Below are 14,514 nucleotides of genomic sequence, written 5' to 3'. Positions count from 1 at the left end.
ATGGTCCATCATTAAATGCAAACTAGGTAATCTGGGGAATATATAAAAAGAGATTAAGAGAAGCCTTAATGGTGACTAGACATTTTGGGGTATTACATAAATGTGGCTAATGCATTTCCAGGTTGTGATGGTACATTTGAGTTACTAATAAAATTGGTTGCTTAATAAAATTAACAAGTAACATCCCTATTAAGCACCTTCATAAGCAACGTAACTATATCCAACACAGAGAACCGAACAGGGAAAGCTGGATCTTTGATTGGTACCTCCAGACGAGCAATATGTAAGCCTCAGGCACCACAACAATGGCAATGGTTTGCCGTGGTATCTTTCCTGCTTCCTATAATTGAGTTTCAAAATAACACCTGCTAGGGGCCAGTGAAAGAAAAACATAAGTGTGAAAAGAGTCCAAATTTGTCACTTAATGGAAGCTTGGGTACCTTTTAGGATTTGGCAAATACTTTTTTTTTTTTTTTTTTCTTTTCTCTTATTATTTTTAGTAGATCTTATCTATATTTTATGCAAATCGCTTCATTATTCTCACCATATAAAATATTGAATAATACGTGACTAGACATGTAGGAAGACAAAGTGTCGTCTGAAAAAGTACAAGACTTCGACGAAAGAAATGGATACTAGTCCGGGAGATGAATTGGAACGACAGTAGTGGTAGTTTCTTTTTGATTGTGCAAAATTAAGTTGATGAAGATTCCTTACCATTCTTATGGTCATGTACAATTTTTTTTTTTTTTTTTTTTTTAAAAAAAAAAAAAAAATCAATTATTAATTTTCAATTATATAGTTAATTAAAATTCTACCCTATCAACATTTATCACTAGTAAAATGTAATAAATATAGTAAATACCGACACCTAAATACTAAGTTGATAAAAATATAAAATAAGCTCATTTCACTCTTACATTTTTTTCATTTTAAATTAAGATTGAACTAAAACCGGATTAAACATGCTACGTTAGTAGAAAATGCTAGGACAATGCTGGGAGAATGCTAAATAGCATATCTCAATAATAAATTAATACTAAAATAACAAATTTGGATAGAAATTTTCTTTAATTTGGCCTATAAAATTGTCACGTGTCCCTTAACATATGGGAAGTATGTAAATAATTTTTTAATTAACATGTGAGAAGTACCACATTCTTTTTTAAGTGTTCTATTAAATAAAAAAAATCTCAACCCCTCTAACCCAATTTGAAGCAAATTTCTATCTAACAAAATTTTAATTGAAAATAACAATCAGAATTTAAACAATTATGCATCATGAAATACCTTAAGAGTTACAGAGTTCTTGATTCAAAATTATTACATATGTTATTAATTATTGTTTAATTAATCAAAAGCTCTTTTCCTCTGTGTGTACGTGTTTTTCTAGTTATAATTCGGACATTTTGACCTCGTATTTAGATAAATAAAAAAAGAAATAAAATAAAATGTTGGTTTCAAAATATAAAAGAAAAAAGTTAGAATCAAGAATATTCTCAAGATCCAAACACACCCTATTCCTCATAAAATCAAAGAAAACCCGGGAAATACACAGTAAAACAATCAAACCAACGAACTTTCAAAATGCGAGGATTGAGAATGCAACAAATGTTAGCTCTCAAAAACCACCCAAACAACAAAGCAGACATCGCTGCTGCTCGGCTCAAAACTTGCTCGTCCCTCGCTCAGCTCAAGCAAATCCACGCCCACATCGTCCGCTTCAATCTCCACCGAAACGCTTCCTTGGCTTCCACTCTCGTCTCTCTCTACGCCTCTCTCTCCTCCCCTCGCTACACCCGTCTCGTCTTCTCCTCTTTCTCTCACCCAAACCTCTCTCTCTTCAACCACGCCATCAGAGCTTTCTCCAAGACATCGTCGCTTGTTGTTGAATCAATAAATCTGTATGCCCAAATGGTTCGCTTGGGGATTAGACCCGATAATTTTACGTACCCATTTTTGCTCAACTCGTGTGCTGCTCTAAGAGATCTTTGTCCTGGAATTGAGGTCCACGGACGCGTTGTGAAAGCGGGTTTCAGTGCGTGTGTTCCGGTTTCGAATGCTTTGATTGATATGTATGGTAAATGTGATGCGCTGGAGAGGGCACATCGGGTGTTTGATGAAATGGGTGTGAGAGATGATGTTGTGTCTTATAATGCTCTTCTAGGAGCTCATGCCAGAGGTGGGGAGGCTATGGCAAATGCTCAGGATTTTTTTGACAGAATGCAGGTAAAGAATGTGATATCTTGGAATGCAATGATTGTGGGTTATGTAAATAGTGGAGATCTGGGGTCAGCACGTGCTATTTTTGATACGATGCCTGAGAGAAATGCTGTTTCTTGGACTACAATGCTGGTGGGTTATACTAAAAATGGGCTCATAGATGTGGCTAAAGCTCTCTTTGATGAAATGCCGGAACGGAGTTTAGTTTGTTGGACAGCTGTGATTTCTGGGTATGCACAAAATGGGAGACCAAGTGAAGCACTGGCACTTTTCCAGAGAATGGAAAAAGCACGTGTACAACCAGATGCTTTCACCATGACTGCTGTAATATCTGCATCGGCACAATTAGGTCAACCAGATATAGCAAATTGGATTGCATCTTATGTGGATCAAGAAGGCATTGAGCGGAATGAAACAGTACATACTGCTCTGGTTGATATGCATGCAAAGTGTGGCAACCTGGAACGGGCATGCTGCATATTTGAGGAGATCCCTCGGCGGGATGTCGTCTCTTATAGCGCGCTAATCACAGGTCTTGCTTCTCATGGTCATGGGGTTAAAGCTCTTGAGATCTTCCAGAGAATGATGTCAGAAAATGTTGAGCCTGATCATATCACCTTTGTTGGAGTATTGACTGCCTGTAGCCATGCGGGACTCGTTGAAGATGGAATGAGATATTGGGAAAGCATGATAAAAGATTACAAAATTGAGCCGGATGCTAATCTCTTTGCTTGCATGGTTGATATGCTGGGCCGTGCTGGGAAACTTGATGAGGCTCACAAATTCGTAAAAAGCATGCCTATGGGGCCACAACCTGGAGCATTGGGTGCTCTTCTTGGAGCATGTAGAACTTATGGAAATGTTGAGATTGCAGAAATTGTTTCTGAGCAACTCTTCAAGTTAGAACCTGAAAATACTGGGAATTACATGCTTCTTATCAGTATCTATGCCTCAAGGGAACGGTGGGATGAGGCCAAATGGGTTCGGGAAGCAATGGAGGAGAGACGAGTAATTAAACTTCCTGGGTGCAGTTGGGTGGAGTTTGATTGTGACAAAAAAGGAAATCAAATGAAGAACTTAAGGACTTATAGCAAAACTCTGGTGAGCTGTAATCAGTCAACTGAAAAATAAAATGCAACCCTTGTTCGGTACGCCAAGTGGCAGATTCAACCCTGGGCTTTTACGATTTATGTGAAGATTAGATAGAAGTTGTGGTCCTACTCACTTCTTATTAGTGTTAGCTACCTTGGGTCCCATTGATATCGTGGTAAGGTTGTGTCAGGCTATGACTCAATTAGTTTTGAAGGAGCGCCTACTGTTTTTCATTGTCAAAGCCAGGCCTCTCTGCACAATTTCGAGCGAGTAGGTGCTACTATAGTAACGCCTGATGACTTGAGTAGAGTAGCCAGAATTGGTCGCTCCTTCGTGCTGGAGAGAACTCACCCTACCATGCTTTTTTAAAACAGCAAGGATTTTCTGGTCATCCATTATGTGTAACCTGCAGCATGCTGTGCCAAAGGAATAAGTTGACTGCCTTCAAGTCCTGCTGCTTAGCATGGGGTGGAATTTATGATTATCTTGTATTCAACGTGCCAGCAACAAAGTTTTAGAAAGGAATTGCATAGGAGATTGCATAGGAGATAAACCGCACAGAATTCAAACTCACTCCCTAGTGCATGCTTAACCATATAAAAATTACCTTGAGACTACTAAACTACCGTCACTGGCGGTATTTTTTTTTTTTTAGGCATCTTAGTTTAGTAAATACTAACTCCAAATATAGTTTAATTAGGAATATAACTAGGCTTCACAGTTCACACTCATCCAAATTAGAGCATCTTAGTATATCGAGTATCCACCCGACTAGTCTTCACACACTGCACGTAGCCCTTCAGGACATTTAATAACAGTTGCAGCCCGTTAACATGCAAGAAATTCAGTGCCTGCCACTGCTCTATCAAGACCGTACCTCACCAGTGTGCGACATCTCATGACAAATGATGCACCCCGGCCACTAGAGAACATGATCAAATTAGACGTCAAGGGTAACCAGGGTCATGACCTATCAAAGGGTGACCCTTAGCTAAGGTTATATGGGGAAGAGCACTCCGCATAAGAGAGGGAAAGCGACCATTCCTGGTACATTCACACAATGTACACTCTTAACATTCTTATGTAACTTTTCTAGCTCCTAATTATTATCACTCTCACACAAAGAGTCGTCAAACTCCTTGTTAATTTAAGCATCGGAAGTATATATATTGGCGGCCACCCCGACAAGTCTCCGATCTCATTCTATACCTAGCTAGCTCTTAAATTTCGTTCGCAGGCTTTCATGATCTGTGAGTGACCCTACAATCAATTGCATCATGAGATCAAAATTTACACTACCGGCCATAACAATGAATATTTTCATCGATCGAGTACAAAATGTCTGCAACCTTTTCAAAAAACACAAAAAATCGTTCTACAGTATCATATACGTCGGTTGCATAACAAGAAGTCCTTGCAGAGATTCATGGAGATTTTCTGCAATATTGCATGGTCGTACGTAGTGAAATATTTGATAAAATATATATTCTCTCTATTTTCTGAACCCATCAGAAAATAATAATAATAACATTAGCTGAAGTACACTCAATATGGCCATGAATAAGTAAGCATCTTACAATATATATATTACCCGGCCAAGTAATAAATATATATTCATGAGCAAATTTAGTGACTAGATCGAGGCAGTGGAGTCTTTCTGCCATGACCCATAAAAGGAGTACTAGAGTTAACCTGCATAAACAGATAATTTCCTGCAAACAGATCGCTCATGTGAGCCTGCCCATTCTTTAACCTCTCCAAAGCCTTACTCCATGACGCTCTTAATCTCATGAAAATCCTCCTTTTTCTCTGCAACCTCCTCAAGCCTAGAATTACAACCTTTGGTCGCCTCCTCCAGCCAACCAACCTTTTAATCTTGAACCGCCCCCTTATCTTCCCGAATGCTCTGATCACTTCTACTTCTTGTGATTCTTCATCAAGCAACCCACCTTCCTTTCCCAGTCTATAATAGGACAGCTTGGATGACGCCATCGATCTCAAGCATGACAAACTAGCTAGGGTATAATTAAACACAGCCTGTCCAGAAGATCGATCTAGCTAGCTTGTTAAGGAAAAAGTTGTGGGTTTGCTTTTCTTAATCTTCACGGGTTCTTAACTAAGGATGTCTTTTTCTCATCTTTAATTATTCTGGTCCAAAAAAACGGAGAAACTAGTTGAGTGCAATTAATGAAACCATGGCAGCTTGAATTTGTTGGTAATGCTGGATATTAGCTCGAGGGAGGTAACCTAGGTGACCACCATCACCATCACCCAAGGCCTTTTCTCTTGAATATTGAATCACACTAAATGCTGTACATGAGGGGTCTATATATATAGGCTATAGTAATTATAGAAATATACATTAATAACCCATGTGGGACAATACATAATATAATCTAACAAAAGAGATATGTCTTAGCGGAGGATATGTCATATGTGTGAGTCTTGAAAGCGAAATATTTAGAGTATTCACGTCAGGTTTTAATAGATTTACGTTTTAGAAAAATTTCACTTATAATTCTTGATTTTTCTTTACTTTTAAAAAAAGGTATCAAAACTTTAAAAAATATTAATTTAGAGTATCCACCTTTCATTTTTTTTTTTCAATTTCGACCATCTGTTAGAATTTTCTATTAGATCTTATCAAAATTCTCAAAATACAATTGTGTTTATTTTTTTAACGGAAGGTTGAAATTAAAAAAAAAAAAAAAAAATGAAGATGGATACCCTAAATTGACATTTTTTCAAAAGTGATGAAAATCTTGAGTTATAAGTAAAGTTTTTATTTTTTTTATTTTTCAATTTTCAATTTTAGCTAAGAAAATTATTTTTTATTTTATTTAAGCTATAAAATTTTTCAATCACATACATTTTATTCTCTATTTTACCTATTAACTTTCACTATTCAATTTAAGTATTTCTTTATTCTTTATAGTTAAGAGGAGAGATGTGACGACCGGTTTTTTTTTTTTTTTTTTACAAAGCGTAAAATGAGTCATCGCAGTGGCACAACTATATGTCGCTCAGCCAACATAAGCACATGCTCATAACATGCACCTGATATATAGAGTTACATCTACAGCGGAAGACTTTATGATAACATCAATAAAGCGGGAAAGCATAACTATAAACACATTAGTTGTCTAAACATATGCGAGCCATAATACAATCTATCTGTTTAAAGTTTAATACATGTAACTACAAAAGTATGGCTGATACAAAATATGATGTGACCCACACATCAAGCCATACACAAAAATACCCAAAAATAAGGACATCATAGTCCTACCTCACTACGATCGTTGCTACGTGCATCAATCGTAGTAACCCAGGTAGTGTGCTACCAGATCGTCGTCCGCCTCAGGAGTGCCTGCAATCACAGGAACATCATCTACATGGTTGTGGTGGTTTCCACATCCGCATAGGTGAAATGATGAGTTCACCGCCTTAGCATAAAACATACTAAGACCTCAGTGGTATAAGACTGACTGAGTTTTCGTAAAGAACCCAACCTTTCTTTTATTTTTAGTCGTGTGAGCACTATATTAGCCACAATTTACCAATAGCTAATACAGCAAACACCGGTTAATCTGAAAACATTTAAAACCTACTAAATAGCTGGGAAAATATGTAAAAGTTCCAGTCATCTCTCCTTGGAAGTTTCCACATACTAACCCTTCTATTATAATACTTTTCATTGGTCGCTCAGACATATGTGCATTCGATCACTCCATTACAGATATCACGCATACACATAGGTCTTAAGCAAAGAACAGGGCATCTTACTCTTCCGTACTAAGATAACATCCGTCAACAAAACACTCGCAACACCATCTCTAATTGTATTTTAGCTTCGTGCCTTGAACGTCAGTAGATCATGAGAGCACTAGAGTTAAACACAATCATGCTAACACGTCTTTCCTGAAGAACAAGAACAGTCAACCTTCTTACTCATAGACATGCCATTACTCGCGCCTGGGCAATCATGTATCCATGTACTTTCAAGTTCAATGTATGCTATTAACACATGTGAGCATCCGATAGAAATATACATAAGCGCTTTTCATTTAAGACACTTATGCATATCAACACGTTTAGTAAAAGCTACTCATAACATAAAAACATCTCTCACAAAACAATGTTATACATGACATGCATGACCATGGCTCATTATAACTCATTGTGCTGCTGATCCTGTTACCCTTCTGATACTGTTACTGTTGCTGGCTCTGTCACTTGTGGGGTATGTATGCTCTATACTACATGCTCAATGTTCTGTGCTTGACCAGTATATATTTCACTACTGTATCATGCTGAAATCATGCAATTGCTAAATCAAATCCCTTTAAAACTAAACAAATCCAACACTTTATCTAATACTTTGAAGACATTCAAAACGGAGTGTAAACAGTTTCAACATAACATATTCTCAATAATTTGCATAATTTAAATCTCAACCGCAGAATATAACACTTTAAAACAATTCAATACTTTTCACTCTATTACTATTTCATAAACATCGTTGATATAATTTAAACATACTCGAAACTAATCAAATCATCTTAAAGCATATACATTTCATCATATGGTTGGTTCGGTTTCATAAACAATATATATATATATTTTTATCAACTCAATACATATAAAAATATATATTTTTCTCAGTGAGTGAAATACCCACCTTGGATCGCTTGTACTCCCAACTATCCAGACAACTCTAAGCTCAACCGCAATGTGCTGCTAGAACACAATACATTGCATTAATTAGTATTACAACTAGCAATTACACCTAGTGGCGTTTGAATCGCTCAAAAGCCATTTTTTTTACTAATTTACCCATACAGCTCTAACGTCCCTAAGTATTTTATTAATCCCCACATTGTTAACCCATAAGCCTAACTTAGGGTTATCCACAATAATATATCACTTTAATAAAATACCTAAAATTATTGTCTATGAGAAACTTACCTCAAACTCACCAAGCAGTGACCAAATGCTCGGGGTGCTCCTGGCAACTCCAAATCACACCAAACCTAAAGAAAATACCAAGTTAAACTCATTTCTATAAAATTTAACAAAAAAACCTCTAAACGATACGAGTTTAACTATTTACCACAAAACGTTCGGTCAGAACGTAGATCGGGCTTCAAGGATTACGTTATCAAAGTCGAATCTAAAATTGAACGGTTGGATTTCAAGATATCACAGTTTTTGAGTGAAAAACCATGAAGAAATAGTGAAGGAAACCGTTGATAATGAAGGAAACGGGCGTACTGCCCCTTTTAAATCGGTTCCCGTCCGGACGGCCATCTCCAGTCGTCCGGATGCGCGCCATTTCAGACAGATCGTCCGGATAGGCATGAGTCACCGTCCGGACGCGCATCATTTAAGAAGACGTGCGCCACTCGTTGCGGACCGTCCGGACCCTATAAAGTAGACGTCCGGACGCTCGTGGAATGAGCGTCCGCCACGTGGTGATAAGGTACCGTCCGGAAGAGCCTGTTGAGCCGTCCGGACGCGCCACATTAATTTTATTTATTTAATCCCCTTTTGCATTTATTCAATTTTTCCTACATTCTCACATTTTTTCTCCTTTTATAATCTAATCTTTGGTCCATAAAACATTATCTGCGCGTCCCACTGTATTTCCTAGTTGTCTAGTTAAGTACAACTGTCTATCCCTATAAATTTTATTCCCAATTTTGCCCGATAATAATCGGGACATCACAAGAGAGAATATTCTTAGAAACAATGTTAAATTATTATTTATCCTAAAAGCTTAACCTTATAGAAAGAGGTAAATTTAATAATTTAATCAAATATTTTAACACTTCTCCTCACTTGTGGTTTCAAACTCACTTTTTAATTGGTGAGGTCCAACAATAAGGTAAATGAAAGAGACAAATCAAGTATAAACTCAAGATCTGCTTTGATACCATCACTACAAAAAAATAAAAAATAAATAAAAAGGCATTTATGGAAGGTTTTTTTTCTAGACGGTTTCTTTCTAAAACCGTCTAGAAAACAAAATTTACAGATGGTTTTTTCGAAACTGGCTGTAAAAAAATTTATTATGGACGGCTTGATTAAACTATCCATAAAATTACATACAGTTTTATAAAAATCGTCTATAAATTTATAGTCGGCTTTTTTCGAAACCGTCTGTAAATGTTATTTCCAGACGGTTTAGTTAAAACCGTTTGTAATTTTATGGACAATTTTTACCAAACCGTCTGGAAATTTTTTTTCCCACCCCATGTCATCAATCCACGTGATGCCCCCTTATTTCACCACATCCCTCCATTTTTTTCCCAGCCAAAATCACAACCGTTCGATTTTTTAAAACCTTCATGCACACTGTAATTTCATCGATCTCTTAAATCCATTTTTTAAAACCTTTATACACTGTATTAATGACATCGATTTGTCTCTCTCTCTAGCTGGCTCTCTCTGTCGTTCTTCTTCTTCCTCCCAATCCCAAAACTCTCTTTTCCCCAAAACCCTCTTCTCTCTCTCGTCCCTCTGATCCTTCTCACTCACCCCACCGGCCAGGCCACACGACTCATCGCCACCACCCGAGGAGATCGGGCGACTCAGAGAAGTAGAGATCGAGATCGAGAAAGGGAGGAGACCCGGCGACGGAGGAGGCCTCATTTTTTGTGATTTTTGGTCCTTTTTTTATGGTTATTTTTGCTCTTTTTTGGTTCTTTTGTTGGTCGCCGAAGTTGGTGATTTTTGGTCCTTTTTGTCAGTGACGGAGATGAAGGGTTAAGGTCTCGCCAGAGAGTCGGATTTTAATTTTGGATTGGATTTCATGGGGGGGAGGAAGGGGAAGATTTCGTCGGCCCTTGAAGAAGTTTCCGGCGAGGGAGGAAAAAAAAAAAAAAAGTTTCCGGCCAACAAAGCATCGCCGGCGATGAAGAAAAAAAAAGCTATAACGCCGGAAACGAGAAAATTTTTGGATGGATTAAGAAATTCTGGACGATAATTAAGAAATAGTAATTAATGATATATATATATATATATATATATATATATATATATATATATATATATATATCTAAAGAAATAAAGCGAGACAAAAAAAAAAAGAAAAGAAAAAAGAAAAAAGAGAAAAGTTTGGATAGTTTTGGGCAAAACCGTACACAATTTTTTTGGACGGTTTTACCCAAACTGTCTAGAACTGTTTATGGACGATTTCGGCCAAACCGTCTGGAATTCCGGAAGGTTTTGCCCAAACCGTTCAGAAATTCATTTAGCGATTTTATATGATAGGCGGTTTTAAACCGTCTAGGAAAAACCATCTAGAATTGATTTCAGATGGTTTTTTTTTTTGCATTTCTGGATGGTTTTAAATCGTCTAGAATTCGCTTTTTTTTTTTTTTTTTTTTTTTTTTTTTGTAGTGCATATAATCAGCAAGTTTTGGTGGGGGCATCAACATAACACCGATAAGGCAGCTTGGATGAGGTGGGACAGCATGGAAAAACCTAAGGCCTCGTTTGGTTTGCGGATTAGACCCATGGAAAGGAATAACTATTCCTATTGAATAGCTATTCCTTTGTTTGGTTGTATATTATTTAAGGGAATAGTTATTCCCATGGAATAGCTATTCCCTTACGAAGAGGAATAGGTATTCCACTCAAAAAGGAGTGGAATACCTATTCCTTTCCTGTAGGAATAAATAAAATTCGTCTTTTGCCCAAAAACCCCAACCCTCTCAACATCCAAGTCTTTTATCCCTCTCTCTCTCTGTTTCTCAACTCATGGTGTATTTGGATACGAAATTTTGAAAATAAAATATAATTCTGATTCTACTTTTTTCAAAAATAAATCATATTTTATTCAACTTTTTCAAAAACAAATCATATTTTATTCAACTTTTTATAAACAAATCATATTTTATTCAATTTTTTTTTCTTCTAAAAAGTCAAATCTCAAAATTCGCAAACAGAATAAGAATTTAATTCTGATTTCAAAAATTTATTACTCAAATGCACCATCAGTATCTCTCTCCATCTCTGCAATTATATTCTCATCCCCCTCTCTCTGTTTCTCAACCCAACTTAATTTGTTGTGGGTTAAACTTTTCTTTCTTTTTTTTTTTTTTTTTTCTCCTATGATTTAGCCTACAGAATGCACTTAGACGTAGCAAAACGAGTACCTCTTAATATCGAGAGGATTCCAATTGCCTGGCGGAGGTTTGAGAAAAACTTTGTAAGCAAAGAACGAATGTTTGTTGCTGAAAAATAAATAAAAAATAATAAAATAAAAAGGGCTTTGCAGATGATTTATTTTTTTATGATGATTATGTTTTTTTTTTTTTTTCTTATAAATCATTTTACTTTATAAGCAAAGAATGAATGTTTGTTGCTGGAAAACAAATAAAAAAGAATAAAATAAAAAGGGCTTTGCAGATGATCTATTTTTTTTCTTTTTATTTTTTTATGATGGTGATATGATGATTATATGTGTGTGTGTGTGTGTGTGTTTTTTTTTTCCTTACAAATCATTTTGTAGCATAATTGTATATGAAAAAAAAAAAAAAGCCATGAACTCTATGAAATTAAAAAAAAAAACAAAAAAAACAAAAAAAAAATGTCATAGTATGATTGTTTATGTTTCTAAAATAAAGAAAAAAAATGTCCTTAAGAATATAAATTCTATTTTTATTATAAGGGTGTTTTAGGAAATTTGATTATAATATAATTCCATTCACCAATGTATTGCACTATACCAAACAAAAGAATACATATGCAATGTTCTATTCCACCGTTACAACCAAACAAAAGAATAGGAATAGTTATTCCATTCCACCTTCATCTATTCCCAGGAATAGTTATTCCTTTTCCTAATGGAATAGACATTCCACAAACCAAACGAGGCCTAAGTGTTTTTGTGGTATGGGCTTTAGGGACCTCGAAGTATTTAATCTTGCATTACTAGCCGATTGTGGATTGGTTTAAGATTGTTTGGTTCCCAGCTACCATTCCTTGTCATGCGTTCTTCCTTTGGCTGGTTTTTCGTGATGCTCTTATCACTAGGGAGCATATGTGTCGCTGGGGTTATAATGGGAATTCTTTTTGTCTTTTCTGTCACTCTAAACAGGAAAATAGAAACCATCTCTTCTTTGAATGTTCTTTGAGTAAGAAAATTTGGTCTACTTTAATGGCTGAGTGTGGGGTAGCAGATCCTCCGGTGGACTGGGAGAACGTCTCTCGTTGGAGTAAACAACATATGAGAGGGAAGAGCTTGCGTGTGGCAGCTCTGAAGCTTTGCCTTGGAGCCGGTGTCTACAATCTCTGGATTCAGAGAAACTTGTTGCTGCATAATGGTACCCCTCGGTCTGAGGAAGCTCTTCTTTCCAAGATCAGATGGGAAGTGAAACTTAGATTGATTTCAAAGTTTGTTTCAAAGTAGTCTTGTCTTTGGTATTTGCTTTGTATAATCTCTTTAATGTTTAGAGCTGGTTGTGTTGACTCTTTGTATTGTTTGTTGTTTCCTCTGTTATGAGGAAGCATTTGTGGTTTTGTGTTTGGTTCTTATTTGAACCGTGTTTCCAGGCATCTGGAGTGCTGTTTTGTTGTGTTTGAGTAATAAAGCTTTTATTCACCCAAAAAAAAAACTATCCTGAGGGATAAATATTACCGGGGTGGTGAGTTTATGCATGCTTCACTGGGCCGAAAGTCCTCATATACGTGGAGAAGTTTATTCAAAGCCAGGTAAGTGCTGGAAAGGGGTCTGGTTTGGCGAGTTGGGAATGGGGAACAAATTAGGGTTTGGAGGGATCGATACGTGGCTCCCAATTCTTTCTTCTTATATGGTCCAATCTCTTGTGATTGGTCTCAACCCAGAGGCCCAAGTCAGTTCTCTTTTAGATCCGGCTACGGGTGGGTGGAATGTTTCACTCATTCAGGCATCTTTCTATGCTAGTGAAGCTGACACCATATGCAACCTGCTCCCTAGCCTTCTAGGGAATCTTGACAAAAGAATTTGGATTGGTTCATCTAATGGTTGCTATTCTGTGAAGAGTTGTTACCATTTTAAAATGAACAGAAGAGCACAAGCTTGAGGGGAAGCTTTAAGATCTCAGGAGAACAAGGTTGTTTGGAAGGCAATCTAGAAGTTGCAGGCCCCTGAAGTGTTGAAAAATTTCGCTTGGAAGTTCTGTAATAATATATTACCAACAAAAACCACCCTCTTTAGAAAGCACCTAGTGCAGGATCCTTTCTGTCCTTTGTGCCATTACAGCCCTGAAGATGTGTGGCATGTGTTGTGGAGCCAACCCCCATTGAACATTTTGTTATTGTTGCTTGTAATCATTTTCACTTTTAATATAATGTATTTACCACCGGCCCCCCCCCCCCAAAAAAAAAGTCTAGATAAAATAACAAAAATTATGCTTGGTGCAATTTAATCAATACACTTTCAATTTGACTAATTTACCCCATGCATGTTAGATACCACCCCCCCCCCCCCCAAAAAAAAAAAAAAAAAAGTCTAGATAAAATAACAAATATTATGCTTGGTGCAATTTAATCAATACACTTTCAATTTGACTAATTTACCCCATGCATGTTAGATTTATGACAAATAAAATCATCAGTAAAAAATTAAGACATTAAATGATACATTTATTCTTTACTATCCATCCGAATTAGAAAACAATCTTTTTTTTTTTTTTTTTTTTTTTTGAAATCATAGATATTATTAATCAAGCCGTGAAGATTCTCTAGGCGAGTACAATAGAAAGGATAGAGGAAGGACATTCCTCCACCCAGACAGAGTTTAGAGACTGATTCAAAGCACTTTTGGCTAACATATGAGCAGCCATGTTGGCTACACGACTAACATGCCTTACTGCATGATAATGGAAATCTTGTAGCTTGGTACGTGTATCCTCAATCACCTGGCCGTAGTTGTTCCAACAAGCGAGATCTTGGCACACGGCATTAACAACATTCAATTAGTCACCTTCAAAGATAACTCGGGTCGCTGCACATCTTGACCGCCCGCCAAAGGGCCACGACCTCAGCCACACTTGGATCATTGACTTGAGAGATAACCTGAGACGTTGTTGCCACCACCTCACCCTTTTCATTTCTTACGACTGCCACCGTAGTTCTGTTGAGAGCTGCATCCCAATCCAGTTTCAGGAGACCCCTAGGTGGTGGTGATCACTGTTCTTCGCCAGACTCCTC

General features: G+C 36.8%; 2 protein-coding genes across 2 annotated transcripts; one reads left to right on the top strand and one right to left on the bottom strand.

The window, feature by feature from the left end:
- The first annotated feature begins 1,561 nt into the window (after window positions 1-1,561).
- Window positions 1,562-3,670, top strand: LOC133874733 (putative pentatricopeptide repeat-containing protein At5g37570). The gene has a single exon (XM_062312615.1). It carries the CDS (start codon window positions 1,588-1,590, stop codon window positions 3,352-3,354), a length of 1,767 nt encoding a protein of 588 aa, XP_062168599.1. The 5' UTR covers window positions 1,562-1,587; the 3' UTR covers window positions 3,355-3,670.
- A 1,271-nt stretch (window positions 3,671-4,941) lies between these two features.
- LOC133876063 (uncharacterized) lies at window positions 4,942-5,307 on the bottom strand. The gene has a single exon (XM_062314360.1). The coding sequence runs from the start codon at window positions 5,305-5,307 to the stop codon at window positions 4,942-4,944; it is 366 nt and encodes a 121-aa protein (XP_062170344.1).
- Between the last annotated feature and the right edge of the window lie 9,207 nt (window positions 5,308-14,514).

This window comes from Alnus glutinosa, chromosome 8 (genome assembly GCF_958979055.1).
Source record: "Alnus glutinosa chromosome 8, dhAlnGlut1.1, whole genome shotgun sequence".
NCBI classification, from domain to species: Eukaryota; Viridiplantae; Streptophyta; class Magnoliopsida; order Fagales; family Betulaceae; genus Alnus; species Alnus glutinosa.
The sequence above is the reverse complement of the archived record's forward strand: the minus strand, read 5'-3'. Positions and strand labels throughout refer to the sequence as shown.

Coding starts and splice junctions, on each gene's coding strand:
- LOC133874733 (XM_062312615.1), top strand. CDS start 1,588: ATGCGAGGATTGAGAATGCAACAAATGTTAGCTCTCAAAAACCACCCA.
- LOC133876063 (XM_062314360.1), bottom strand. CDS start 5,307: ATGGCGTCATCCAAGCTGTCCTATTATAGACTGGGAAAGGAAGGTGGG.